At 51.0% G+C, this 24,358-nt stretch overlaps 1 protein-coding gene across 4 annotated transcripts in view; it reads left to right on the top strand.

The window, feature by feature from the left end:
- The window catches only part of TRABD2B (TraB domain containing 2B), a 220,599-nt gene that overhangs the window by 180,358 nt on the left and 15,883 nt on the right, over positions 1-24,358 (top strand). For 2 of the 4 annotated variants that reach the window (XM_057534744.1, XM_007164760.3), the window contains exons 4-5: positions 3,408-3,582; positions 23,799-23,889. In XM_057534744.1, the coding sequence (XP_057390727.1) occupies positions 3,408-3,582; positions 23,799-23,889 (266 nt within the window). The remainder of the gene's footprint in view (positions 1-3,407; positions 3,583-23,798; positions 23,890-24,358) is intronic. The other 2 variants (XM_057534747.1, XM_057534735.1) reach the window with 1 other exon arrangement.

The following is a 24,358-nucleotide window of genomic DNA, read 5'->3' as shown; positions in this document are numbered from 1 at the left end:
GAGCACTGTCAGGGCCCCCAAATCAGCAGGATGATCCAAAGGCCCCTCCCCTGGGAAGCCCTCTCTGAGCCCCCAGCCTGCGTTAGGTGTCGAATAGCCATATATATTTATTGTCCATACTCAGACACTATTGAGAGTAAAAGGTCAAATGTAATTGAGTCAGAATAATTCATAGGCATGCAGCCATCTACCGTAGCCATGAACCTGGATTGTCTTGAACAAACCAAGACACGTCATCCTATTAGGGGCCTCCTCCAGGCTCCCACATCCCTCGCTGCCCTCTAACACATGTGTGCCCCAGTGTTCTGATCCCCACTGGCTGTGAGCCTCAGCCAGGGCAGCAGACCCTGTCTGAGGGTTGTCTGTGGCCTCCTAGCTGGACACAGGGCTGGACCCATGGAAGTTCTCAGAAGGTGTCTGTTGGATGGACAGGATAAAGAGAAGGGATGAGGACATTGAGGTTGTGACATCAGCAGGCCTGAGCCCTTGACCACTAGACCTGACCCAGTCCTGGTCGGGGGTCAGCGGAGCCTCACAGCCCCACTCCAGCTCTGCCTGGCCCATCTTCTCATCACTCCATCTTGGACCTATCACTTTAGGGTCCTGGGGACCCGACGTGTCCTCTTTAAAATGTTATCGTACGTCCTGCACTTGAACTTGTTGCAAGAGATTTAAGACTCCCAACAAGTCTAATCACATCATTAATTTGTTTCCATCCAGCCAGGCCTCATCCTTGGCGTGGAGCCAGGACCCATCAGCATGAAACATGCAGAGAATGTCAGCCAGCTGCAGGGCAGCCCAGGGAACCCAGTGGCTAGCCCAGCGTCTTTGTGGCTTTGACATGGAACTTTCTAGTTCTTGTTCTTTCTTTTTTTTTTTTTTTTCAAGCTCCCTAAAGATTGAATGGAGATTCATCATCCACAAATGCACACTCATGGTCAGGGACCTGAGGAGGGAGGGCTGGACACATCACAGGGAGGAGGCCTCTGCCTGGACCCTTGGAAGAGGGGAAGGGAAGCAGAATGCTGCCTTCAGGCTCTCTGAGGGTTCTGACGGCCATCTCTCTGTCATCTCCATCTCTATCCCCTGTCCAAGGCCACCCTTCACTGTAGCCCCTGCCATCAGAGGGGAAAGATGATGCAGCCAGCCCCATCCTCCAGGCTAGTTGTACAAAGCTGACGTTTAGTCAAGACTTCCTTTGTGCCATGCACTGTGCTAAGCACTTTCCAAAACCGATCTTGTTTAATTCCTATAACAATATATATAACCCCTACATGACCAATTTGGAAACTGAGTCTCAGAGAGGCCAAGTAACTTGTGAGTTACAGAGGCCACCCAGCTGGTAAGTGGCAAAAGGAGGATTCCAGCCCGAGCTGACCCAGCTGTCTGACTTCAGGACTCACATTCACAGCCTCCAGAGCTGCTGCCTGCGAGCCCGTCCATTCATCCATGCATCCACTCGTTGAACAAATATTTATTTGTCGGTGCAACATCGTCCCACGTTCTCTTCCATACCCAAGGAATGGAGAGAAGCCTGCGAGGGCCAGGTTTCCAGAAATAACCCTCCTGAGTCACAGCCTCTCTTGTGCTCCTCCCCTACTCAGAAGCCTGCAGTGTTTCCTATAGTGGCATCAAGTCCAAGTGTGGCCTGTTTTATCAGGGCTGCCAAGCATCCGCTCCATGGTTAGGGGAGGGAGTAAGAACTCTATTCCTTCATATATCCATTTGCCAAACAGTCCCCAAGCACCAACTCTGTGCTGGCCCTGATTGGGCACTGGCAGAGCTGCTGCATACAGCTACCTAGGTTGTGCACTGCTCAAGTTTAGGGCATACCGGTCGTATCATTGTCTTGCTCATCCCAGAACAGCGTATCAGGCCTTTCTGGCAGAGAAGCTCCTCTCACTCAGGGAATGCCCTGGTCCTTGGCCAACAAATAGCAGAGGCAGATGTCCCAGCCTCCCCAGAGTCCCTCTGGGTTCAGCCTCTGTTGATGCCTCCATTTTCCTCAGAAAGAGGGCTGAGAACTCGTCAGTGGCTCTAGAATCCATGTGGCTGGGCTAAAACCTGCAGGAACTTAGTCTCCTCGTGCTAGACTCTCCATCTGGCCAGTTCAGAAGTCAGCTAGGCCTTGTGTCCTGTGCTTTGGGCCTGGGTTGGTGAAGACAGAGTGGTGAAGGGGGCACCCCTTGTGAGCAAGGGCTTGGAGGTTAGAATCACACTGGTGGATTGTGGGGAAAGAGCAGGTATTCTTACTCATGGCCTCAGGGTCCTCAGTGGTCCATGGCTTCCTCTCCCACCCCAGCCACATGCTGAAGGCCACAGCACTGGAGCAGGTTAGAGAGGAAACATGTTGGGAACGGAAGAACAGGAGGAGGTGATGTGGTGAGGAGGGATGGCACGTCTTTATGTTCAAGGCTCCAGAAACCTGTGCTGGGCACCTACTTTGTGCCGGGCAGCAGGGGCCCAGGGACGACAGAGGTGCTGTCCCTGAACTCAGGGAGCTCTCTGCCTCATTCAAGGACACGTCAGAAATGCTGGCCCCAGGCCATGCGGCTGAGTGTGGACATGGGGCCAAGAGCTGGGAAATATGGATAGCTCCAAGGCAGGTTGTTGAACAAGCCACTGTTATGGAAGGAAGCCTTGGTCCTGGAGTTGAAATTTTCAAGAAGGGATGGAGGGTTTCAGTTACATCCTGAGCAGCGGTGGAGCTGGTCATGCAGAGATAGTGGTGGCAACAGAAGGTGGCCAACCACGGCTGATACACTGGGAGAACCAAAGGTTATGACCCCTCCTCTGACCTCTGTAAGGTGGGGTGGGCTGAAAGGTGTCCACGACAGCACCCATCATCTCATGCAATCCCCTGCAATACCATCAGCCCCATCTTGTAAATGAGGAAACCTGGACTCAGAAAAGTTAAGTAACTTGGCCAAAGTCACACAGCATCAGAACAAGGCCTGAAGCCCAGGTCAGCCTTTTTGCTACACAAGGCAGACAGCTCAGCTGACCCTCCACACCTGCTTGCTGAACCAGATTCCCTGTACGTGCCAGGGACAGGGTCAGTGCTACAGTGAGATCCTCCCAGGATCTCTGTGTCTGGAAGCCGAGGTTCAACAAGGCAGAGACGCGGGAGTGATACGTGTGTGAGGGTGGCGTCCAGGGCTCCAGCCTGGCTCTGCCATTTAGTTAGCTGTGTGGCTCTCCACCTGTCTGGATCTTTCGCTCTTCTTTCTTTATTTGTGATACTGGGATAACAGCAGTCATCTCAAAGCATCTTGGAACTGATGAAAAGCATCAATTACCTGAATAAAGGTAAGTTACCCAGCCCCACACTGGGCTGTGTGTGTTTATTGGAAGCCACTCTGCTCCAGGAAGAACTGAAGGCAGCAGTCTCTGTCTTGCCTTTACAGCTGCCCAACTTTATCAACACCACCCTTCCGCCGCACGAGCAGGTCACGGCCCAGGAGATCGACAGCTACTTCCGCCAGGAGCTCATCTACAAGAGGAATGAGCGGATGGGGAAGAGGGTCATGACTCTTCTGCAGGAGAACGAAGACAAGATCTGCTTCTTTGCCTTCGGAGCAGGTTTGGGCCGGAGTGGGGAAGGGATTATTTGCCAAATCCTTAAGGGCTGGGAGGTTTGCTGGACCCTCTTCTGACCTCTACTTCATAAAGGGAAAAGCTGAGGCCCCGAATGAGCAGGAAAAGCCACATGGTGTTCAGCAGAGCTGGGATCCAAAGCAGGTCCCCTGCTTCTGGTCAAGTGATCTTTTGTGACAGTCCCCATGGACAAGGGCAGTGACCACTGCCAAAACCAGGATAACTTCTGTGTCTCCTTCATGCCCCAGGAGGCCATGCTGAGAGCCCAGAACTGAAGCCAGCTCCCAGCGTCCAGCCCAGGCTCGGGCCCACCCCTCAGAGCCAAAGCCACGTCAGTGAGGGCCACGTGGCCCAGTGGGGAGAAGGCGGCTCTGGCATCCCACAGCCCTGGCTCTAAATCCCAGCCCAACCCCCTGCAGACTGCATGGCTTCGGAGGGGACCTCCTCAAGGGCTCAAGTCCCTCTTCTATGAATGGGCAGTGATAACAATAATTATGTGATGAATTGAAAAGACCTACCTTGTAGAATAGTTGCAAAGATTCGTACCACATAGTAGGAACTCAAAATGGCAGCCACAATGACCGGCATCATTATGATGATGACAGTTAATACAAATTTTATCATCACCATATGGACCATGACCTTGATGCTCCTTCTGGGGCTCTGGGAAGTCCAGACACGCAGGTACAGGTACAGGACTTGCTCAGCGTCTCTCTGCCTGTTCCTCTCCTGCTTCTTCTCCCTCACTCTGTCTTCCTTTCTCCATGGTTGTCTCTCCTGATGTCCACCTTGGGACCAAGATACTGCATTTGCCTCCTTTATTTATCAGCTTTTGCTCTGGAGCTACAAGGACAAACGTATTTCTCCAATTGCTTGCAATTTGGGCTGAACGAATTCACCTCCTGTTTTGTGAGAATTAAATGAGGTGGTTGGCAGGCGTCGCACCTGTGGGCGTTGTGCTCGCTGGGGCCGTCCTCTCTCTCCCCTCCCTTCCCTGCCCCGCTACCCACACGCTGCCTGCCTGCGTCAGGCTGAGTTAGATCAAGCCGAGCAGCCTGTCTAACGCAGAAGGACCTGTATGGACATCCTGATTCATAACAGGGCATGTCCACTGTTGGAGGTCTGCCTCACCCACCCACCCCCACTATTCAACCCCAAATACTTCAAGGGCAAGATCCAGGGTTTGTGTGTGTCTGCACCTGTCTTCCCTCCCCTTCAGCTCTCAGCACGGCAGAGGCGTATGGGAGGGCCTCAGAAAGGCAGGACCTCTGGGACAGCCTCTATAAGACCACACCTGCAGCTGGACGGAGACTTCTGGGCTCACGCTGCAGCTGTGCCACGGCCTGATGTGCCTCTTCCCTCCCCTCTGGCAGCCTCAGTTCACTCATCTGAGCAGAAACAGCCAGGACTCACTTGGGCCATCCGCGATTCTAGGAGCTTTTCAAACAGACTTCTGAGAAGAGCGCGGTTCCTGTAGGGGTGGGAGGGGCTGCCTGAAGGAGCCAGTAGAAGCAGGACTTGGACTGCAGGACACCTGCTGGGGACCTGGCATGAGTCAGAACAGATCTGGGGACCATGCAGGGAAGTAAGTGCTCCCCAACACGCACTCTCCCTCACTCACCATCCCAGCAGGCTCCCCAGCCCTCCCTCCTATGGGCATCTGGGCAGTGTATCGTGTGCTAAAACGGCCCACAGCTGACCACAAAAGGGGCACCACTGGGAGCTCAACTAGCCCCCAGGCTCCTCCCCTAGCCTAAGACGAGCCCCTAGAGAGCCTGGTCACTGACGGAGGCCAGTAAGGGGTCCAGCATTCTGCATGCTCTACCTGCCCCACCTGCTCCAGGGCTCACGACCAGTCACCCAGGGGCTGGGGGTAGCTAATACCTGCTTCTTCCTGTGGGTGTGGAAACAGGAGAGCCTAGAGATGAAAATCACTATGGCCCAGGCAACCACTGACACTGAAACCCCAAGTGCACCGCAGCACAAATGTCCACTCAGGCACCAGGCCAGCACGCTGGCCTCCTACCCACCTCCAGTTTCTTCCCCATCTCTGAAATCTAGCTGATTCCTGGTCAGTTTTTATTTTTGTTTCTGTTTTTTTTTAACATCTTTATTGGAGTATAATTACTTTACAATGTTGTGTTAGTTTCTGCTGTACAACACAATGAATCAGCTATACGTATACATATATCCCCATACCCCCTCCCTCTTGCGTCTCCCTCCCACCCTCCCTATCCCACCCCTCTAGGTGGTCACAAAGCACCGAGCTGATCTCCCTGTGCGATGCAGCTGTTTCCCACTAGCTATCTATTTTACATTTGGTAGTGTATATATGTCCATGACACTCTCTCACTTCATCCCAGCTTACCCTTCCCCCTCCCGGTGTCCTCAGGTCCTTTCTCTACATTTGCATCTTTATTCCTGCCTGCCCCTAGGTTCATCAGAACCATTTTTTTGTTTTAAATTCCATATACATGTGTTAGCATATGATATTTGTTTTTCTTTTTCTAATTTCCTTCACTCTGTATGACAGACTCTAGGTCCGTCCACCTCACTACAAATAACTCAATTTTGTTTCTTTTTATGGCTGAGTAATATTCCATTGTATATATGTGCCACATCTTCTTTATCCATTCTTCTGTCGATGGACACTTAGGTTGCTTCCATGTCCTGGCTATTGTAAATAGTGCTGCAATGAACATTGTGGTACATGACTCTTTTTGAATTATGGTTTTCTCAGGGTATATGCCCAGTAGTGGGATTGCTGGGTCATATGGTAGTACTATTTTTAGTTTATTAAGGAACCTCCATACTGTTCTCCATAGTGGTTGTATCAATTTACATTCCCACCAACAGTGCAAGAGGGTTCTCTTTTCTCCACACCCTCTCCAGCATTTATTGTTTGTAGATTTTTTGATGATGGCCATTCTGACCAGTGTGAGGTGATACCTCATTGTAGTTTTGATTTTCATTTCTCTAATGATTAGCGATGTTGAGCATCCTTTCTTGTGTTTGTTGGCAATCTGTATATCTTCTTTGGAGAAATGTCTATTTAAGTCTCCTGCCCATTTTTGGATTGGGTTTTTGTTTTTTTGATATTGAGCTGCATGAGCTGCTTGTATATTTTGCAGATTAATCCTTTGTCAGTTGCTTCGTTTGCAAATATTTTCTCCCATTCTGAGGGTTGTCTTTTCATCTTGTTTATGGTTTCCTTTGCTGTGCAAAAGCTTTTAAGTTTTCATTAGGTCCCATTTGTTTATTTTTGTATTTATTTCCATTTCTCTAGGAGGTGGGTCAAAAAGGATCTTGCTGTGATTTATGTCATAGAGTTTTCTGCCTATGTTTTCCTCTAAGAGTTTTATAGTGTCTGGCCTTACATTTAGGTCCTAATCCATTTTGAGTTTATTTTTGTGTATGATGTTAGGGAGTGTTCTAATTTCATTCTTTTACATGTAGCTGTCCAGTTTTCCCAGCACCACTTATTGAAGATGCTGTCTTTTCTCCACTGTATATTCTTGCCTCCTTTATCAAAAATAAGGTGACCATATGTGCGTGGGTTTATCTCTGGGCTTTCTATCCTGTTCCACTGATCTATATTTCTGTTTTTGTGCCAGTACCATATTGTCTTGATTACTGTAGCTTTGTAATATAGTCTGAAGTCCAGGAACCTGATTCCTCCAGCTCCGTTTTTCTTTCTCAAGATTGCTTTGGCTATTCAGGGTCTTTTGTGTTTCCATACAAATTGTGAAATTTTTTGTTTTAGTTCTGTGAAAAATGGCATTGGTCGTTTGATAGGGATTGCACTGAATCTGTAGATTGCTTTGGGTAATATAGTCATTTTCACAATGTTGATTCTTCTAATCCAAGAACATGGTATATCTCTCCATCTGTTTGTATCATCTTTCATTTCTTTCATCAGTGTCTTATAGTTTTCTGCACACAGGTCTTTTGTCTCCTTAGGTAGGTTTATTTCTAGGTATTTTATTCTTTTTGTTGCAATGGTAAATGGGAGTGTTTCCTTAATTTCTCTTTCAGATTTTTCATCATTAGTGTATAGGAATGCAAGAGATTTCTGTGCATTAAGTTTGTATCCTGCTACTTTACCAAATTCATTGATGAGCTCTAGTAGTTTTCTGGTAGCATCTTTAGGATTCTCTATGTATAGTATCATGTCATCTGCAAACAGTGACAGCTTTACTTCTTCTTTTCCAATTGGGATTCCTTTTATTTCTTTTTCTTCTCTGCTGTGGCTAAAACTTCCAAAACTATGTTGAATAATAGTGGTGAAAGTGGGCAACCTTGTCTTGTTCCTGATCTTAAAGGAAATGGTTTCAGTTTTCACCATTGAGAATGATGTTGGCTGTGGGTTTGTCATATATGGCCTTTATTATGTTGAGGTAGGTTCCCTCTATGCCTACCTTCTGGACAGTTTTTATCATAAATGGGTGTTGAATTTTGTCAAAAGCTTTTTCTGCATCCATTGAGATGATTATATGGTTTTTATCCTTCAGTTTGTTAATATGGTGTATCACATTGATTGATCTGCGTATATTGAAGAATCCTTGCATTCCTGGGATAAACTCCACTTGATCATGGTGTACAATCCTTTTAATATGCTGTTGGATTCTGTTTGCTAGCAGTTTGTTGAGAATTTTTGCATCTATGTTCATCAGTGATATTTTTCTGTAATTTTCTTTTTTTGTGACATCTTCATCTGGTTTTGGTATCAGGGTGATGGTGGCCTCGTAGAATGAGTTTGGGAGTATTCCTCCCTCTGCTATATTTTAGAAGAAGGACAGGTGTTAGCTCTTCTCTAAATGTTTGATAGAGTTTGCCTGTGAAGCCATCTGGTCCTGGGCTTTTGTTTGTTGGAAGATTTTTAAGCACAGTTTCAATTTCTGTGCTTGTGATTGGTCTGTTTATATTTTCTATTTCTTCCTGGTGCAGTCTCGGAAGGTTGTGCTTTTCTAAGAATTTGTCCATTTCTTCCAGGTTGTCCATTTTATTGGCATATAATTGCTTGTAGTAATCTCTCATGATCCTTTGTATTTCTGCAGTGTCAGTTGTTACTTCTCCTTTTTCATTTCTATTTCTGTTGATTTGAGTCTTCTCCCTTTTTTTCCTGCTGAGTCTGGCTGATGATTTATGATTTTTTTTTGTCTTCTCAAAGAACCAGCTTTTAGTTTTATTAATCTTTGCTATTGTTTCCTTCATTTATTTTTCATTTATTTCTGATTTGATCTTTATGATGTCTTTCCTTCTTCTAACTTTGGGGGGGTTTTTTGTTCTTCTTTCTCTAATTGCTTTAGGTATAAGGTTAGGTTGTTTATTTGAGATTTTTCTTGTTTCTTGAGGTAGGATTATATTGCTATAAACTGCCCTCTTAGAACTGCTTTTGCTGCATCCCATAGGTTTTGGGTCATCGTGTTTTCATTGTCATTTGTTTCTAGGTATTTTTTGGTTTCCTCTTTGATTTCTTCAGTGATCTCTTGGTTGTTTAGTAGTGTATTATTTAGCCTCCATGTGTTTGTATTTTTACAGTTTTTTTTTTTCCTGTAATTGATATCTAGTCTCATAACGTTGTGGTCGGAAAAGATACTTTATATGATTTCAGTTTTCTTAACTTTACCAAGGCTTGATTTGTGAACCACGATATGATCTATCCTGGAGAATGTTCCATGAGCACTTGAGAAGAAAGTGTATTCTGTTGTTTTTGGATGGAATGTCCTATAAATATCGATCAAGTCCATGTTGTTTAATGTGTCATTTACAGTTTGTGTTTCCTTATTTATTTTCATTTTGGATGATCTGTCCATTGGTGAAAGTGGGGTGTTAAAGTCCCCTATTATTATTGTGCTACTGTCGATTTCCCCTTTTATGACTGTTAACATTTGCCTTATGTATTGAGGTGCTCCTGTGTTGGGTGCATAATTATTTACAATTGTTATATCTTCTTCTTGGATTGATCCCTTGATCATTATGTGGTGTCCTTCTTTGTCTCTTGTAATAGTCTTTATTTTAAAGTCTATTTTGTCTGATATGAGAATTTCTACTCCAGCTTTCTTTTGATTTCCATTTGCATGGAATATCTTTTTCCATCCCCTCGCTTTCAGGCTGTATGTGTCCCTAGGTCTGAAGTGGATCTCTTGTAGACAGCATATATACGGGTCTTATTTTTGTATCCATTCAGCCAGTCTATGTCTTTTGGTTGGAGCATTTAATCCATTTACATTTAAGGTAATTATCGATATGTATGTTCCTATTACCATTTTCTTAATTGTTTTGGGTTTGTTTTTGTAGGTCTTTTCCTTCTCTTGTGTTTCCATCCTAGAGAAGTTCCTTTAGCATTTGTTGTAAAGCTGGTTTGGTGGTGCTGAATTCTCTTAGCTTTTGCTTGTCTGTAAAGGTTTTAATTTCTCCATCGAATCTGAATGAGATCCTTGCCGAGTAGAGTAATCTTGGTTGTAGGTTTTTCCCTTTCATCGCTTTAAATATGTCCTGCCACCCCCTTCTGGTTTGCAGAGTTTCTGCTGAAAGATCAGCTGTTAACCTCATGGGGGTTCCCTTGTATGTTATTGGTTGCTTTTCCCTTGCTGCTTCTAATATTTTTTCTTTGTATTTAATTTTTGATAGTTTGATTAATATGTGTCTTGGCATGTTTCTCCTTGGATTTATCCTGTATGGGACTCTCTGCACTTCCTGGACTTGATTGACTATTTCCTTTCCCATATTAGGGAAGTTTTCATCTATAATCTCTTCAAATATTTTCTCAGACCCTTTCTTTATCTCTTCTGCTTCTGGGACCCCTATAATTCAAATGTTGGTGTGTTTAATGTTGTCCCAGAGGTCTCTGATACTGTCCTCAATTCTTTGCATTCTTTTTTCTTTATTCTGCTCTGCAGTAGTTATTTCCACTATTTTATCTTCCAGGTCACTTATCCCGTTCTTCTGCCTCAGTTATTCTGCTATTGATTACTTCTAGAGAATTTTTAATTTCATTTATTGTGTTGTTCGTCATTGTTTGTTTACTCTTTAGTTCTTCTAGGTCCTTGTTAAATGTTTCTTGTGTTTTCTCTGTTCTATTTCCAAGATTTTAGATCATCTTTACTATCATTATTCTGAATTCTTTTTCAGTTAGACTGCCTATTTCCTCTTCATTTGTTTGGTCTGGTGGGTTTTTACCTTGCTCTTTCATCTGCTGCATATTTCTCTGCCTTCTCATTTGTTTAACTTACTGTGTTTGGGGTCTCCTTTTCGCAGGCTGCCAGTTCATATTTCCTGTTGTTTTTGGTGTCTGCCACCAGTGGGTGAGGTTGGTTCAGTGGCTTGTGTAGGTTTCCTGGTGAGGGGGACTGGTGCCTGTGTTCTGGTGGGTGGGGCTGGATCTTGTCTTTCTGGTGGGCAGGGTCATGTCCAGTGGTGTGTTTTGGGGTGTCTGTGAACTTATTATGATTTTAGGCAGCCTCTCTGCTAGTGGGTGGGGTTGTGTCCCTGTCTTACTAGTTGTTTGGCATGGGGCGTCCAGCACTGGTAGTTTGCTGGACGTTGGATGGAGCTGGGTCTTAGCGTTGAGATGGAGATCTCTGCGGGAGCTCTCACAGATTGATATTACATGGGGCCGGGAGGTCTCTGGTGGTCCAGTGTCCTGAACTCGGCTCTCCCACCTCAGAGGCTCAGGCCAGAGCACCAAGACTCTGTCAGCCACACGGCGTCCTGGAGCTCAGAACTCCGAAATGGATTTCACTGGGCTGAAATCAAGATGTTGGCAGGATCATGGTCATTCTGGAGGTTCTGCCGAATCAACTAGGCCTGAAAATGGATGGCGCTGGAGCGTGGGGCCCAGACCTGCCATCGCTGGCAGTCGGAGAGCGCGGACCTGGTCAATTTTTTTGACAGACCACCAGAAAGACCTCACCCCTGTCTACTCTGTCCATCCTCACTGCCACTGTCCTGGTCCGATCCTCCATCAGCTCCGGCCTCCTGGTCCTCTCCCTGCTTCCAGGCTGCTCCCCACGGTGGAGCCAGTGCAGGGTGCTGGCTCTCTCTCCCGCCAGCATCCTGAGCTCCAGGAAGGCAGGCTTCACTTCAACATGCCTGTGTTTTTCAGTCATGTGTAATATGTTTCGAGCTCAGTGAAGGTATGAAAGAATGAATGAGTGAAGGAAGGAACAGGTGAATGAATGTTGACCAGATCCTCCAATCCTGGTCTCCTGGCCTGGAGAGCTTAGAACAGCCCAGCAGTAAAGTGAGGGCAATGGGAGCCCCACCTTGGCTCTTAGAGACCCTCTGTCCTATAGCAACAGGCCCGGGGTTGTGGGCACGTCTTGCCGGCAGCTGCCACTTCTGGCTCAGCAACACCTGGAGCAAATGGCCTGCTCGGTGCTGCAAATCTACCCTCGACCTGAGAATTTCAAAGCTGGACTCAGCCTCCAAGCTCGAGCCTGCCCACCTCATCATAGCCATGGGCAGACTGCGTTCCACAGAAGCCAGGACGTGGGTGAAGCTCATGGCGAGTTGGGGACAGAGCCAGGACTGGTCCCCGGGCCCAGAGCTGTGGTCAGGGGCTCTGTTCTCACGTGCGGTCAGGGAGCCAGCTGAGAGGAGCTGTAACAGTGTGTCAGCATGGGACACGTCCACACACAACTCGTGGTGACAGAAGTCCACGCCTGCCTTGCTGTGTCCTTATGGCCACATAGCTCCTGAGTCCCACATCCAAAGGCAGGCTGAGGACGTACATGCAGGGACAGGCCCAGCGCTCTTTGGCAGCATGCGACCTACAGACGCACCGGCTCCATGACACACGTTCCCGTCTGGGTGCCTTTTCCAACTCAGGCCTTCCCAGACCCCCGAGCACTGGGCATCTGAGTCAGCCTGACTCGTTGCCCATCCCCTGTCCGGCCCTCAAAGAAGGCGCTGTGGGAGGGAGGGAGGGTCTGTGCCCCTGGAAATACACCTCGCCATCCCCCAGAGGGTGTCTGTTCGTGCAACAGTCTCTCAGATCCAGTTTCATGAATGTCTCTGGGAAATAGCTTAGGACACAGAAATATGATTATAAGACTCCCGGCCACCCACAGCCTGGCCTTGCCCATCCTGTCATTCTATAGCCTGAGGTTCTGCCATTTTACAGCAGACCAGCCTGAGACCAGCCTCAGGCTCGCTGGGGTGAGGGAGAGAAAGAGCCTCCACCTGCCTGGCCACCCCCCGTGCCTATCCAGATCCTTCCCCAGCCCACCCCTGCTCCAGAACCCCTTCCTGAGAGTCCACAGCACAGACTGGGATTCCCAGTGCTGCAGGCCGACCGGCCCATCCTCTGTTCTGCTCTACAGGGAGATTTGATGCAAAGGGTCAGAGCTTTGGAGTCAGGATGCCTGGGTATAAAGCCAGGCTCCATCACTGTTAATTAAGAGAGCTTGGGAAAGCCATTTCACCTCCAAGGACCTCAGTCTCTCATCTGTAAAATGGGGATAATACACCTGCCTCATCAGACTGTGCTAGATGTACTTTAGATAATAGCATTACACCCCCTACCGTGGTGGAGGGATCCTTATCATAGAGACCCTCCTGTGGGCCATCCACCATTCCAGGCTCTTAGATTACATCACCTCTTATCTTCACAATAAGCCCACGAGAAGGGGGTTATTATACTTATTTTGCAGATGAAAACTAAGGCCCAGAGCAGATGAATGGCTTCCTCAAGGCCTTGCAGGCAGACCTTCAACTTGAATCCTGGCCTCTTGGGTCCTAGTCCTGGCCATCTCCCCCCGTACATGGTGCCCTTGCTGTATACTTCCAGAAAGGTTGACGATTTTGTAGGAGAGTGTCTTTTTAGCTGCTACATCCCACAGAAGAGTACTCTCCTTAGCGTTTGTGATGCTTCTGTATCCAGGAGCTGTTTGACCTCTTCTGGAAGTTATTCAGCAGGTTCCAGGGCAGTTGGGGTGTGGACATGTGTGACAACTCTGAGCAGGCCTGGGTGACAGCTGGGGACCCAGACGGAAGCCCCCCCTCCTTGGGAGGTGACTGTGGCCACTGTGCAAACCTGGATGTTCTGGAAGGAGCCAGGCCACTGCCATGGAGGGATGCACCAGCCCAGGGTTAGGGGAGGGCTGATTCCCGACTGCCAGGCCCATGCAGTTTGACAAGCTGAGCCTAAGTGTCCTCAGAGATCTTAAGTGTGTCCTCGGATTTCCTCTGGCCTACAAATAACTGAGAAAAATAAGTACAAGACGGTGAATTTTTTATTAATGAAGTGTATTAACTTTACAGGCTTACATTCTGAAATTATCTTCTTTCTACTGTGTTTGAAGTTAAACATCTTTCGCTTTAAAAAGAAAATAGTGGTGATATGAGACAAACAGGGCTTTCAAAGCCCTCGTTTGGCAAAATTAAAAGTTGGTAACTGTATTGTTTCTCCCACCCACCCGCCTTCTCTTCAGATAGGAGAGAATCGAGCAAGCCTAAAACATGATGAAAAGCGTACAGTAGGAGGGGTGAGGCCAATGATACAGGAGAGAAATTGGGAAAAATGACTAGCCCAAGTTTCCAAGAAGGCAAGAAAGGGGGCGGCCAGAGCTCAGGTAGAGGGTATGGCCGTGGATAGAAAAGAGCACTTCCTCACCTGTAATTGGAGAAGGGAGAAGGCTGGCAGGAAGGTAATTTGGTGGTGGAAAGGTGACCTGATGGCCTCTAATCAGAGCTCCACTCTGTAAAGTAGAAGTTGAAGTCATGTGCAGAGAAAGAGGGGGCTGGGAGCTTGTTCTTGGTTTGAAGACAGGAGAACATTTGACATAAATGTAAGAGAGATTGGCCACAAGAACTGACATTGACAGGAAGTTAAATGAATTTCATATCCTGAGCCAACTGTGATTGATTGGTATGGTTGCCTGGAGTGCGGTATATAAAGGATGACAAGACCATATTGAAGCTCAGCAGAGAAGAGGTCTGATTGATTAGGGGCGTCTGCTGTGGACCTGGATTAGGCCACATGCCTGCCCCATATCTGCTCTGATTGCTGGGAACATAGACCATGCTGATTGGTGATTGAGGGCCTGTGAACCTGCAGTGGTCCCAAATCACAGCTTGTAAGATTTTCTACAGCAGCACTGGACATCTAGGGTGTAAAGGTAGATGCATCTACACTCCAGGCCTTTTCATGATTTCATCCTAGCACCCCCTGCTCAATAAGCATCCCACTGATTGTGAACTACTCCAGGGCAGGGCCCATATCTCCGCAGAATTGCCAACACCCAGGAGATGTTCTATAAAGACATACTAGACCAAATCACCCAGAAACAAGTTCATTCCATTCAGTCACATGGTATCTCTTGGGCCTCAGGCCTCTGGGGTGGAGGGAGAGGGGGTCTCAGTCCCAGGCACTAGAAGAAAATTACAGTTTCGTCCCTAGCTCTAGGGAACTGGGGCTTTCTCAGGTTGTGTTCACTTGTGCAGCCATCCTGAAATCTGGAACAGAATGCATAATGTGGGGGCTGGCTGAGCTGGGTTGGAGACACGAGCCAGACTCAAGGGTAGACCAGTTAACCTGCAGGGCCCATTCATTGTGAACTCTGAGAGCCACTGGTATATTCTGTAACCCCAGTGTGCTACAGTCTGAATATAATTCTAACTTCTGACCTTACAAAGTCCTTTGACCCTAACAGTCTGTTGTTCTAAGACTGTGTGGTTCTGATATCCCAGCCTTCCATCATCATAGAATTCTAACCCTCTAGCAGAGTTTGCTTCCATCTCTCTTGGATTCCTTGGGAGGAGTATGGAGCTAAGAGCCCTCTAGGGCCTGGAAATTCCTCCACATAGGACTACTGCCACCTGTGCCCCACACCACCCACCCACAGGAAGCAGAAGTCCAAGCATAAAGCAGGATTTGAAGAGTTCAAAGCCAGGCTGTGTGAGCATCGGAGACAGAGGTGCTGTAGCCGTTACCCCGAGCACCTGCACATCCAGCACGCCCAGCCTCCAGGCCGCGCCAGCCTCTCTTGAGCCCCAGCTGAAGTGCCACAGGCCCATAATCAGGAACACGCCTGTGGGGCTGGGACACAGAAGTTGACTCATGGTGAAGACCCGGGCTTGAGAGAAGGGCGAGATAGAAGCCCGACACACAGAACACCAGTCACATTTAAAAATTAAAAACAGCAGCAATTGCTCCTTGGAGAGTGGGCACCATCCTGCTTGAAAAACACCCATATCCATCAGCTTATGTGGCTTTCATGTCCTCAGTGCCTCCTGGAGGGAGACAGGATGGTATTTATTATTCCATTTGGCAGATGGGTAAATCAAGGTAGAGATGAGAAGTGAGAGAATCTTAGAACTGGAGTGGAACAATGGTCAACACTGATTAGGCCATTCTTTCTGATGCCCGTCTCCCTAAAAAGCCATCCAGCTGCTACTTGGGCCCTCTGTTCTCCTGAGAATGACCTTCCCCTCTCCTGCCTGGGCCTTCTGTGACCTCTTCTCTGGGATCCCATAGTCCCACAGGATTTCCCTATCACAGCTCTGCTCATGCTGAGCACATTTGTCATCTTCTAGTCTAGGAAGGGGAGGGTAGGTCAGAGAAGACTTCCTGGAGGAGGTGAGAATTGGTTGGTTGAAATTTCCCTGATGCATGTGCAGCTGCCTTCCAATTCCTCTCCTCATCCCCACAGTCCTCAGGGCAAGACCCCAGCCACCTCCTTCCCCCCCTGGTTCTCCACTCGGGGGCCTCAGGAACAAAAACTCCTCAGAGCTCATGGCTGAGCACAGAAGAGCAGCCACAGCCCATGCAGGGCCCTGGTAACCTTAGAAACGAGGGACCCAGCAAATAGCACACGCCCAGCCACTTTCTCTCCTCCCGGGCAAATGCCCATGGCCTGCCATTCTCCCCACTTTGGAACATGAGGCCACAGCGTCCAGAAGTGTTTCAGAGTTTTCCGACGGTGTTTCAAAGGGCCCTGCCGCCCCACCATGTACACATCTGGCAGTTGGCACGCCTGCTCCAGGCTGAGATCCTTGGCCAGAGTCACCCTTCCTGTTTCAGCCCAGAGCACCCAGCCAGCCAGAGGAACATCCCATCTGCTAGCTTGGCCCTAACTGGAGCCAGCCCTGCCCACTGGACCAGGTTGGACCTCTGTCTGTGAGCCAGGGCATCCGGAATGTCAGCTAAGGGCTCAGCACTCTTGCTGGGCATGTGGGGAAGGCAGGGGGAGGAGAGAGTGTCCTAGGTGAAGGGCATGGGCTTCGGAGCCTGACTGCCCGCGTGAGAAGCTCAGCGCCTGTCCTCGTAGGAAGGAGCCTGGGCAGACCAGGTACTTGGCTTCTCTCGGCCCTCAGAGTCCCTCTAAGAGGAGCCTGGCGTCAGTGGGCAGCACATGTGCAGCTCAGGCCTGGTGCACGTGAGCTCTTGCGTCGTCAGTATTATTTCAGAGCCCACGGTCCTCCAAGAACAGGACTCCCCCCCAGGGGATGGGGCAGAAGTGCTCGGTGGCCTCTGAGGACCCAGCTGGGACCCTGCAGGGAGACCCCCACGGCCGGTCTCAGCTCCAAGGGACGGTGAGGCTCAGGGCGCTGGGCCCCGTCCCTGCCTGCATGGTTGGCCAACAGGGTGCTCTCCTGGGTGCTGGGGGCTGACATTCTGGGAAAGGAGCCTCTGGATTTATAAAGAGTGGTAACCATGACCGCAGCGAGCCCTGCGCCGGGCGCTGCCCCTGCAGGTCACAGAACCCATCACAGGCTCCGTAACCAGGGCTCTCCCCGCAGTGCCTCGTGCTGACCTCCAATCACTTTGCGCAGTCACTGCCCGAGTCTGGGGTGGTGTCAGACCCCAGGAGGGGAAGGCCCCACGTCTGACCTATCTCAGGGTCCCCAGGGCTTGGCACGTGCCTGACATGTAGGAGGTCCCTTGACATGAAGAGGCTGTGCGGCTCCAGGCCTTTAGGGTACAGGTTCCCCAAAACCCCCAGGGCTTATGTCCTCATTGTGGGACAAGGGCAGGGCCCAAGGGGGAGGCTCACCCCCTAGTCTGTGTCCTGTCCCTTCCTCTTCAGCCCCGTAGCCCCGGCGTCCCTCCCTCACTGCATAGCTCACACTGCCCTGTAACTGTTTGCGTGCCCGTCTCGCCTCCACCCTGTGATGTCCTCCAGGGTGGGGACCATGTGTCTCAGCTCCTGGCACAAAACTGGGTACAGGGGAGACATCATCTCAGTCTTTGCTGAACTGAAAAGGCCCCAGTCCAGCCCTGCCTGGCCGGCAGAGCAGGAGAAAGAAAGCTCGGCCCTGCCAGTTTCCCAGACGGACCCTCTTTGGAAGGTTTGAAGCCCCGAGGTACCCCCAATTGTCCACCCACCCCCAGGTCCATCTGTCTAGCTCTCCTGTCACACTTCCTCGGGTAAACAAACACCGCTGTTGCTTGATACCCGGCGGCTGATCCTGGCAGCGAGAGTAACACTTGAAAGTTCCCCTTGCATTAATTTCAGACGGAGCATAAATATGGGCTTGGACTCCCTCTTCCAGGAAGAGAAAACTGGAAACCCATTGGACTCACTGGAGAGAAAACATGTGTGCTGGCCGAGGGGAGCCCGTGTTACTTTGGAGCTTTTGTGGGAACATCTGGTTCTCCCCTCCTCCCCTCCACCAAGCCCCCCAATACTGTCTGGAAATTGCCCTGTTAATTGGCATATTCTTCGAGCTGAATACTCACACACTTTCCTCTCTGATCTGGTGAAACCTGGAGGGGACACATGTTTCTGACAATTCACCGCCCCCAAAACGTGAGCTCAGGATCCCTCGCAGCCGCCAGTACTTCAGAGTAGATGTACTGGCCATGCAGCCAACTAGGACATCTCTGGATGGAAGCCCAAGCTTTGCCTTTTACCGGCTGTGTGACCTTGAGCAAGTCCCGTCCTCTCGCTGAGCTCCAGTTCCCTCATCTGTAAACTGGGAGTACCTGGAAATGCTGCTGTGAAGATGAAATGAAATAATATTTGAAAAGCATCTTGTGCCCAGGAGACTCACTGAGGAGGAGTTTGCCTTCAGGTCATCACATGATGGAATCATAGAGGTGGGAGGACCCATGAGACCTTTGTAGGGAAACTGAGACAGAGAGGGGAAGGAGGCTGCCTGAGGTCACACAGCTGGTTGGCTGTTGAGCCAGGTTTTCTGTCCTAACCTCAGGACAGGATTCTTAGCTCTGTCCTACCCTGCCTTTCATGTCGGAGGGTAAATGGGGGCTGTTGGGCTATGCCCAGCTGATGGGTAGGGACTAGACCCAGCCTATGCTCTGCTCACTGAGCCTTGTGCCCTAGCACAGGCCTGCTTGTGCCTGGAAGAAGGGGAGCCTTTGTCTCTGCACTAAAACATCATGGGCCTCTGCCCACTCAGAGCAGGACACCTTCCCTGCCTGTATATGATGTCCCTTAAGTGGCACTCCGGCTTGCATGGTCAGGGGACACAATCACCAAACCAGCCTTACAATTTGTCAAACCTATAATCCTCATCCAGTCCCTTGCTCCTCCCCTTGCCTGTTTCCCAACTCCCCCCCCCCCCCATATCTGCTTGAATCCACCCTTTCTGGGCCCTTCTTCCAGGAAGCCTTCCCGGTGTCTTTGGTGTATGGATCTCTCCTCCGTGCCCTTTGTTTTTGTTTCTGGGTTCTCTTTCTCCTCTCTCCTCTTTCTCCCTCCTCTCCTTCCCTCTCTGTCTCTGTCTCCTTGTATCTCTTTCTCTCTGTCCCGACATCTCTCCTTTTCCTTCTCTCTTTACTGTTGTCTCTGTGTCTCTGTGTCTGTTGCAGCCTGTCTCCCAGCCCCTGTCACCTCCTCTCTTCTTTCTTCTCTCTGTCTCCCTGTGTTCTGGAGCTCTCTCCCCCTCCCTATCTGTCTCTGAGCGTCTCTTCTTTCTCTGCCTCTCTCCGTGTGTCCCTCTCTCCCACTCTGTGGCTCTGTGTGCCCCGCCCCCACTGTCCTCCCTCTCTTCCCTCGTCTCCTGGTCCACACGGCCTCAGCAGATGAAATGGGACATTCCTTCCTGCAGAGAGCTGGCCAGAGAGCAGCCGTCAGTGCTGGAAGGAGCTGCTGAGCAGCGGCCAGGAGAAGCCGGGAGCCTGGGCAAGCCATGCGGGCTAAGCTCTGACACCGAGGGGCCCCTTTGGAAACTTTCCACACCTTCCCTGCAGGTTCCAGGATGGATGTGGTGCCTTTTTCGGGATTTGTGACCTTGGAGGCAAGCCCAAGCCCTGTCTGCCAGCCCCTGGGGACGGCATGCACTGGGCCCTGACTCCGGGGCTGCTCTGACAGCCAGGCTCCTGGGATTGGTGGGATCTGCAGGAGCATCACCAAGGGGTTGGGCCACGGCTATGAGGGGAAGGGATCCTCAAGCTCAGGTCTCCTGGGGATAAGATGAGATCACAGAAAGGAGAGGGAGTGACAGAGTCTGTCATTCATTCATTCAACAAACACTCATAAAGCCAGCACCCTGTGCCAGACATGATCTCAGCCCTGGGGACAAAGATGGATCAGGCGTGGCCCCTGCCCTCGAAAAGCTCTTGGTCTCCCCTCAAGTGGCTTGTTGGGGACACATTCTGACAGAGGCAGCTCCAGGGTGTGGGGAGCTCATTCCAGCCATGGTGAAGAGGGTGAACCGGAGAGAGCAAGGCGGATGCTGTCTGCAGTGATTCAGGCGGAAGGTGATGATGACCTGGGCCAGGGTCGAGCATGGTTAGGAGGTAACATCCAGGGTATTCTGGTGACCGAATGGATGAGGATGAGGAGAGAGAAGGAAGAGTGAAGACGGGCCCATCTGTGTTGGATAGTGGAACTCAGCTGAGACACATCCAGGAGGGGAGGTGGGGGGGCTCTGGAGGATGTTGGGTGGAGATGCCCAGGAGGCCGCTGGACAAATGGGTCTGGGCTAGGGCAGCAGGTCCAGAGTGGTAACTGAAACCATATGAATGGATGGATTCACATTCCACAGAGTGTGAATACAGTGAGAAGAAAAGAAGGCTGTGGAAAGGGTTCCCAGGGACACCCACACTTATCGGGCAAGGGAAAGAGGAACCTACGAGGAGGACAGAGAGGGAGCAGTGAGAGGAGCACGAAGAAAACAGGACAGAAATTGTGGTGTCGTGGGGTCCTGAGAAAAACAAGCCCCAAAGAGGGCAAAGAGGGGGTCGCGATGGGAACCTGGTCTCGGGAGTGAGGGCTTGCTCTGGACGGTCCTGGGGCAGGAACCCCATGGGAGGGGCCTCCTGCAGAAGCTGCCCCTGGCAGGGGGCGGACACCTTCCCACCCTGGAGGGAAGGAGGTGAAGGCCGGTGTGGCTTAGAGACGGAGGGGATAGGAATTTGGAAAAATCATTGCTGACTGCTTCTCATTTCTCCAAGTATCTAAAGTCTTCTGTTTAGGGTCTTAAAATACACAGTAAGGGCCTGGAACCACTGAGGTTGAGGGAATGGGCAGGGTGCAGACCAGACACTGAAACGTTGCCAGGCAGTGCTCAGGGTCCGGCCAGCATCCTGTAAGGCTTGGGCTCCTCCGAATGCCCCCTCTGTCAGCTCCAGGAATGCTCCTATTAGAGCGGCCACACGGCCATCAGTAAATATTCGTGCTACTCCGGTATAGCCTGAGGTGGCCTGTTTTCCCTACGGCTCTTGAAATCTTCTGCGCGGACCACTGCTGGGCCTGGAGGCCCCTGTCTTTAAATGGGTCTCCATGGAGGCAAGGAAGGAATTGCTTTGCTGCCAGGAGTGCATTCCAAGAGCTGTGGGCAGGGAGTTCCTGCAGCCTGTGCGCTGGGGCCACCACGCCCAGTTCCAGCCTGATCACGTTCGGGGGGCAGGCAAGAGTGGGGTCGACCCCGTGGCCACAGCCAGGGATGGCTCAGCCCCTCACTCAAGCGTGCACGCTGGGCTTTTCCAAAGGACGGTCACTCCTTCTGCCTCGTTAGGACTTTACAGCCTCCCCAAGGAGGCAGCCACAGGGATCCAGGCCCATTTGACACACAGCGAAACTGAGGCTGGCAGCAGGGCAGCTAATTGCTCAGGATCACGTATGGGAGACTCAGAGCTTTGGCAGAAGCCTGGGTCTTCCATCCTCTGCAGCACTGGGTCAGGGCCAGAGCTGCGCAGGCGTTGTCTGTGTGTCTTCTGCAGCTGGCTTCCCAGGTGAGCCTCACTGACCTCACAGTCTTTGCACATGCTGTTCCCCCTACCTGGAACACGCCCCGCCCCACCCTGTGCCACCCCACTCTCATCTTCACCTAGTTAACTCTGATCCCATCCCTCAGCTAGGGATGCCTCCTCCAGGAAGTCTACCCTGCCCCCCAGGTTAGATTAGAGGCCTCCTGTGCACGCTCACCACCTTGTGTGCTTCCCTCGGCATAGTACTTACCCTGGATCAAAAGACCTTGATTCTCAAGACCCTGAGTGCCTAGAACAAGCCCCTACCTGTTCATCACCCTCCAGCACTGGATATGCACTCAATCAGTGTTCGTCAGATAAATGCAATAAATAGGTAGAGAAAAGGAGAGGAGGAGGGAGGGAGGGAGGGAGAGTACAATTTCATAAGGGTCTCTGGAGTCAAACTAATGCCTTCCCCATGAATGTGAAAACGAGGGGAGCCCATGGCGCAGCCCAATCCCTCCCTGTACACAGAGAGACACCGAGAGCATACAGGCGTAATGGGTTTGCCCAAGGTCCCAGAGCCAGTGTGGTGGGTTCTGGTCCAAGTCTCCCATTCCCAGACCTGTGATTTTTTTTGCAGTGATCCAGAGGTGGGATTTCAGGGGCTGTGGCAGGCCACCGAGAGAGACACTGTTGGGTGGGGCACTTGCTGGGGAGTCTTGAAACCAGCCCAGAGGTGCGCAGGGCTGGGCGGCAGCGGACTGTGGGGTTCGCCCCCCTGTTCCAGCCGCTGTGCACTCCCAGCCTCACTTCCTCTGCGCCGGAGCCTCTCCACTCCCCAAAAGCTCGTCCACCTCCTGTGTTCCTCACACCTCCCTGGGGCTGTCAGCATACTGACCTTCCAGCTTCCCACCTGTCACCACCCGTCACAGGCAATTAGAATAATAGTGCAGGAATTTCCCCCCAGGTTCTGGGATGAATGGTGAGCAGGAGGGGAGCGAACTGCCCGTGGGAGTGGGGCTGCAGGGAAGGACACGGGCTGGGAGGGCGCAGGGGCCACCACCACTCTGCCCACATTGAACGAGTGGGGAGACTGAGGCCCAGCGAGGAGGAGGGGCTTGCCCGGGGCTGACTCCCAACAGCGACTGGCCTCGCGAGGAGTCTCCCTAACCGAAGCCTGGGAGAGCCTCCGCCGTGTTCTCAGACCTCGAGCCTGCAGCCAGCCAGAGGGCCTTGCCTGGTCTCATCTGCGGCTGTGGACCAAATGATTCATTTCTATATTCTCAGTGTCTAGCCCAGGGCTGGCCGCAGAGCAAACGCGTCATAAATGTCTGTTGAATGAATGGTTAGTGGGTGGAGACTGAGATGGAGACCAGCCCCCTCTGCGTCCCACACAGGGTTCTATTACTCCTTCCCCAGAATCTTACACCTCATTCAGTCCTCAGGGCCCGCCCCAGGGCCTGGGTCAAGTGTGTGATCCATAAATGTTGGATAGATGGTGAACAAATGAACCTTCAAAGTCTTAGATCCAGCCAACACATACTGAGCACGTGGGGGGCGGTAGCCATGCGGTCTCTGCCCCATGGAGCCTGGTGAGGAGATAGACGTGCCCACACCAAACCCCATTCCCATGCTAAGGCAGGGAGCCTCAAGTTGCTGGTGGAACTGACAAAGATGAGCCATAGACCTCAGACCTGGACCTTGTCTGACTACTGGAGGTTGTCCCTGCCTGGACAGTCCAGGGCTGGGGTCAGCTTGACGGTGTGGGGCACAGTGATGCAACAGTAAATAAACACTGTGAGCCTTTGCTGCATGCCAGCCACTGTTCCCGGAGTCCTCACAACAGCCCTAGAGACTGCTCATACAATTGTTCCCACTTTACAGATGGGAAAACTGAGGCACAGCATGGTACAACCAATGAGCAGCAGAGCCAGGATTTGGACCCAGGCAGGGTGGCACCGGCCCATCTTCCAGCTACACCATACTGCCTTTCAGGGAGGCTGGCCCTTGCCTTTGGTGTAGGTCGTTGGCCTGAGGCTGTCCCCAGTTGCTGATGACCTGCTATGTGGCTGAGCCCACTTTGTCTCTTGTGTTCCAGGTCACTTTCTGGGGAACAACACAGTCATCGACGTCCTTCGGCAGGCAGGGCTGGAGGTGGAGCACACGCCCGCGGGACAGACCATCCACAGGTAAGCAACTGGGGCATCTGGGGGCGTGGGACTTGCTGGCCCACTGCTGCTGGTCCACGGGCCCTGCTGACCACGTGCTGTATGGCAGGCTGCACCCTGCCTTCCCGCTCAGGCCTGCAGGGCAGAGTCTTGAAGGAGCCTCTAGTGAGATGGGGCCTCCTAGCAACTGGCCTTCGCCAGGCACCCAAGAGTGGGGGCTAGGCTGGAGGTGGGGAGACCGGGAAGGAGGTTGGTGTGCAATAGTGGCAGGAGGTCAGGGCGGTGGGAAAGCAGTGAAGGTGGGAATGGGAGGAGCGTTAAGTTTCGAGAGATGTTCAAGATTTAGAGACTGGCGATTGGTGGGGAGCAAGAACTCTGTAGGGCTCCTGGGTTGCTGCCTAGAGGACCTGGTGGATGCCCAGGCCCTGAATCGAGATGGGGCCACGTTTAGGACGAGCCCTGGCCAGGCCTCTTCCCTGTGTCCCAGCCC

Source organism: Balaenoptera acutorostrata, chromosome 1 (assembly GCF_949987535.1).
Source record: "Balaenoptera acutorostrata chromosome 1, mBalAcu1.1, whole genome shotgun sequence".
NCBI classification, from domain to species: Eukaryota; Metazoa; Chordata; class Mammalia; order Artiodactyla; family Balaenopteridae; genus Balaenoptera; species Balaenoptera acutorostrata.
The sequence above is the reverse complement of the archived record's forward strand: the minus strand, read 5'-3'. Positions and strand labels throughout refer to the sequence as shown.